General features: G+C 39.7%; 1 protein-coding gene across 1 annotated transcript; it reads left to right on the plus strand.

Moving 5' to 3' along the window:
- The first annotated feature begins 1206 nt into the window (after nucleotides 1-1206).
- LOC109891871 (tryptase) lies at nucleotides 1207-4300 on the plus strand. Its single transcript, XM_031825957.1, has 4 exons — nucleotides 1207-1280; nucleotides 2007-2284; nucleotides 3064-3203; nucleotides 3598-4300. The coding sequence occupies exons 1-4, from the start codon at nucleotides 1207-1209 to the stop codon at nucleotides 3784-3786; spliced, it is 681 nt and encodes a 226-aa protein (XP_031681817.1). The 3' UTR covers nucleotides 3787-4300.
- The last annotated feature ends 258 nt before the right edge of the window (nucleotides 4301-4558 follow it).

The following is a 4558-nucleotide window of genomic DNA, read 5'->3' on the forward strand; positions in this document are numbered from 1 at the left end:
AACACAAACTCTGGTTGAAAACTAGAAATGTCAGTGGACACTGTTTCTTTAATTGAATAGCTTGAGATAGAAATATCACCTCATCTCTCTTTTTGAGAATTTGCATTCTGAAAATAAAATAGAACATGATTTTATCAGCAAACCCAGATGAGCAGCCTGCTATCATTGGAACTGTTAATCAGATTGCACATGTGTAACATTGATGTAATCTAAGCATGGACGTCTATAAAGCTGGACATCAGGCAGTCAGTGTCTATCCATCAAACAGCCGTCTGGTTGGTTGGATACTGACAGGAAAAGCTATGGGTTTTTGGGTACTACTGTCTGTAATTTTGCTGGTCCAAGATGCTGCAGGTGAGGCATGTACATAATTGTTTTGCCATCCACTAGAACAAAGAACTTCAAGCATATCTCTCTGTTTTGGCATTAGTGACCACTAAGAGCTCGATTCAAACCATATTTATAGCTCAGCTTTAAATGTAAATGTAATTTCCAACTGAGACGACATATGTAGCATTTACCGTGGCATGAATGCAGCTTCTGCTAACGTGGGAACATTGCCTTAAAATGTATTGCACTTTTGTGCAGCTCTTCAGCGCTACGAATATCACCACTACATATAAATACTTATCACCACTATATCCTTTTAAAGGGGAAATCTGCAGTTGCTACATCCAATTAGGACTTATAAATTAAGCTGATTCTTGAAGAATATCACTTAATAAATGCCTCATGAGGTGAGTTTGTAACCCATCAGAACCCAAAGCTTATTTTACTCCAATGTTTTGCAAAGTAAATGTAAACAAACATTATATAGCCTCAAAACATGTTTAAAACTGTAATTGTGATATCATGGATGATCAGTCCTTGCATCCAGAGCTCTGTCTGTGAATTTGAAAGTGGTTACAATCCTCCAGCCCAATCCCTCCACTTTTTACCGAGACAGGGGTGGGGAGGATCACTTTGTTATTATTTCAACTGCTCAGATGTTCTGGTGCGGTGGCACTAATTTCAGAGTTCTGACAGGAGCAAAGTATCAAATGCAGAGTGTTTGTACATGAAACAGTGTCACAGTCTGGCATTCTTTCCACCCTCCATCACCTCCCTCTCTAGAATTGTTTGTGCCCCAGGCTCGGAGCTCTATCGCGGGGGGAAAGGATGCTCAAAAGGGCAGCTGGCCGTGGATAGTCTACCTTTTAATCACGGATGATAGCTTTTAGCTGTGGCGGATCCCTCCTTACTGAGGAATGGGTGCTCACCGCTGCACACTGTGTTGACCCGTAAGTGTGTTTGTGTGTGTGAAGGAGGTTTGCATGTTGAACTCATTATCGTGTCTGCAACCAACATGACGTTTTTTCCATGGTTGTAATTTTCTTAAAGTGTATACAAGCAGAAAACCAGTTTACCAACTAGAATGACATCATTATAATTTCAAAGGCCAAATTTGCTTGCTGGAATAGAACCGAAAGATCTGTATGAAATATATCAATGTCTGTGTAATGTTTCTATCCAACCTGGACTCAGGAGTAGACATAACAGAGTAAACGTAAATCTGAACCATGCCGATTAGTATGATGTTACGTTTCGTATGGTATCTATTCATTTGTGGATGTCCATCATCCATTTTGTATGATATGTTACAAATGACAATTCATATGATATGTTAGTAATTGCAATTCGTACAATATGTTATGAATTGCAAGTCCTACAATATGTTATGAATTTTCTAAATGTTTAGTAGCAAGGTAGCTAAAAAAGTAGTAACTAGTTGCAAAGTTGCTAATAAGATAAAATGCTAAAGTTGTCCGTGATAAGATTCAAACACGCAACCTTTGGGTTAATAGACATTCACATTACAACCATCCTACTTTCGTTTTTTGCCTTAAGTAACCCATCTTATGTAACCATATCAAATGTAACATTCTAATTTCAGTGTCCTGGATTTAAATGTACTATGTTACACCTATATGAGACCAGGCTCTTTTACCTGTCTGCATGTGTATTAGGAATGACAACCCTATTCCAGACCGTTCCTTCATTCGTTTGGGGACACACAGCCTGAATGAGCCATCAGTGTTTTATCGATCCATCTCACGCATCGTCAGTCACCCACAGTACCAGAAACAGTGTTTGGCCCTGCTGCACGACATCGCTTTGGTGAAGATGAGTAAAAAGGTGTCCTTTTCCTCCCTGGTGAAGCCCATGTCCCTGCCCAAACCAAGTGATACCTTTGACTCAAGGTCGAAGTGCTTCGTCGCTGGCTGGGGCGATGTCGGGACCAATGGTGAGCAAACACATAGCAACACCGATATACAAACACTCACAGTGCCAGGTTCTAAAGCATAGCTTTGGTTGGTTTGGTCTTGACTGAATGTCAGCATTCAATTCTGTGGGCGACATTTTAGTAGTGTAAAATGATTTACCACAAACCTCATTATAAAGCTGGTGGTTCCAGCATTGAATGCTGACTGGCTGAAATGCTGATTGGATATGACCCCCCAAAATGTTTTACCTTTCTAATTATGTTGGTAACCAGTTTATAATAGCAATAAGGCACCTCTGGGGTTTGAGGTATATGGCTAATATACCACATCTAATGGCTGTATCCCAGCACTCCACATTGTGTATGGCCGGGGTATATTGGCCATATATCACACCCCTTCGTGCTTTATTGCTTAATTATAATCTGGCAGTGTGATTTATAAACTTTTATTTACTCAGAGGAACCCAATTGAGACCAGTTTCTCATTTACAGTGGTGCCCTGAGGACCCCCCAAAAACACAATCAATACAACAACAAAAAAGATAAAAACAAGTTATAATAATCAATTAAAACATTTGCACATTGTTAAAGAAAGATTTCAAAATTAAATCAGAATGCCAGATTATAATAAGATATACTGTATTTTGTGCACTTTACACAATGTATTTTGTTTTCATCCAGCTTCTGTTTGTAGTTAGTGAGTATTTCTCCCATAAATTCTCCCTCTCCCTGCCCGTTCACTTCCTCCCCCACCCGTTTCTATCCTACATTTTACTCTTCTTCTTTTTCCCTCCCTCCAGTGGAATTGTCTGGTAATAGGACCCTCCAGGAGCTGAAGTTGCCCATCGTGAAACAGAGCACCTGTAAGAAAAAGTTTCCAGAACTCACTGACAACATGCTGTGTGCTGGCTCCATGAAAAAAGGGAAAGACTCCTATCAGGTGAGTCCTCTTTCCTGGTCTCCTGATTGGTACGTATACATGTTTTATACAAACACGGACCCTCCCTCTCACACACTAGTGATGTGCCAGTCCCCGTGAGGCGGGCGGGTTTAGGGTCATGAAATATTGTTAATTGTTCAATAAATGTTCAAGAGGGAAAGAAAGGAACTGTACAGAGCATTTTCTATATTTTTGGGTAAGAGTCAGGTAAGGGTCTTCGCTTTATCATATAATCAGCTGGTTGTGGATGGGTTATTAGCAATTGTGGGTGGGTGCAGGTGAACAAACAGCTGACCCACACACACTCTTTCTCTCTATCGTTCTCTCTCACGTACACACACACTTATTTGAATGTTGTAAATGTATGTTTGTGTTGTTTTTCTTTGTTCTACAGGGTGACTCTGGTTGGCCATTGGTTTGTCGCTCATCTGGTGAGATTGTCCAGGTGGGAATCATGAGTTTTGGGAATACCAATGGCTGTGATTTGAAAGGCTTCCCTGGAGTCTACACCAGTGTGAAATGCTACATGGACTTCATCAGCGAGACTATAACCTCAGACAGACAGGCTTCTGCTGAGGCCTAGGTCACCATGAAACACTGTCTGTTTACAGTCCATATCCGCCTCTCGCTCTGTCTTCCCTTTCTCTTCAGTTCCCTTTTGAGCCAAAGTCCTTACTTGAGATGCAGCTGGAAGTGATTTAAAATGACAAGATTTTGGTATTGATTGTGAATTACTTTGTGGTTGTATTCCTTATCAGACCTTTAAATTATTTTCAAATATATTTCGAAGTAGTTAGTCAACTCTTCCTTGAAAATATAAGATGTTGAATCTGTATTTGAAATATTTATTTGAAATATTTAAGTACTCTATGCATTTGAAACCAGGTCTGTTTGAACACAGGGGAATTTGTAAATGATTTGGAAACAAGTAATTGAAAATAGTTTAAAATATAATGTATAGAAAATTATTAGAAAATATACAGAAAATACATTTAAAATATAAATACTTTAATAAACATGTATTTGAACCCAGGTCTGTTGTAAAAAAAAAATGTCCATTTCAATATTAGCTCCTTAGTAAACTGCAAGCATCAAAACCTTCTGTTTCAGGTTTTTTGTGTGTGAGAGTGTCACAAAGTAGAAAGTGACTGGATCTAGAATCTAGGTTGAGCGGTGTGAAGCAGCGACCAGAGCTAGGGTCCTCTCTTATCATCTGGGCCAGGGATTCCGATATCAAAGTATACAGCAGGAGAGACAGGGGACATCCTTGTCTGACATCCATGATCTCTACATGCCAGACATGTGCACAGATAGAGCTCCACCAGTGCTCAAGTCTTTTGCCCATACTATGAGTA

This window comes from Oncorhynchus kisutch, linkage group LG6, assembly GCF_002021735.2.
Source record: "Oncorhynchus kisutch isolate 150728-3 linkage group LG6, Okis_V2, whole genome shotgun sequence".
Classification (NCBI taxonomy): domain Eukaryota; kingdom Metazoa; phylum Chordata; class Actinopteri; order Salmoniformes; family Salmonidae; genus Oncorhynchus; species Oncorhynchus kisutch.

Bases quoted from the DNA above. Each gene is read 5' to 3' on its own strand.
- LOC109891871 (XM_031825957.1), top strand. From the start codon at position 1,207: ATGATAGCTTTTAGCTGTGGCGGATCCCTCCTTACTGAGGAATGGGTG. The intron at 2,285-3,063 runs GTGAGCAAACAC...CCCTCCCTCCAG, and splicing joins GGGCGATGTCGGGACCAATG to TGGAATTGTCTGGTAATAGG. The intron at 3,204-3,597 runs GTGAGTCCTCTT...TTTGTTCTACAG, and splicing joins AAGGGAAAGACTCCTATCAG to GGTGACTCTGGTTGGCCATT.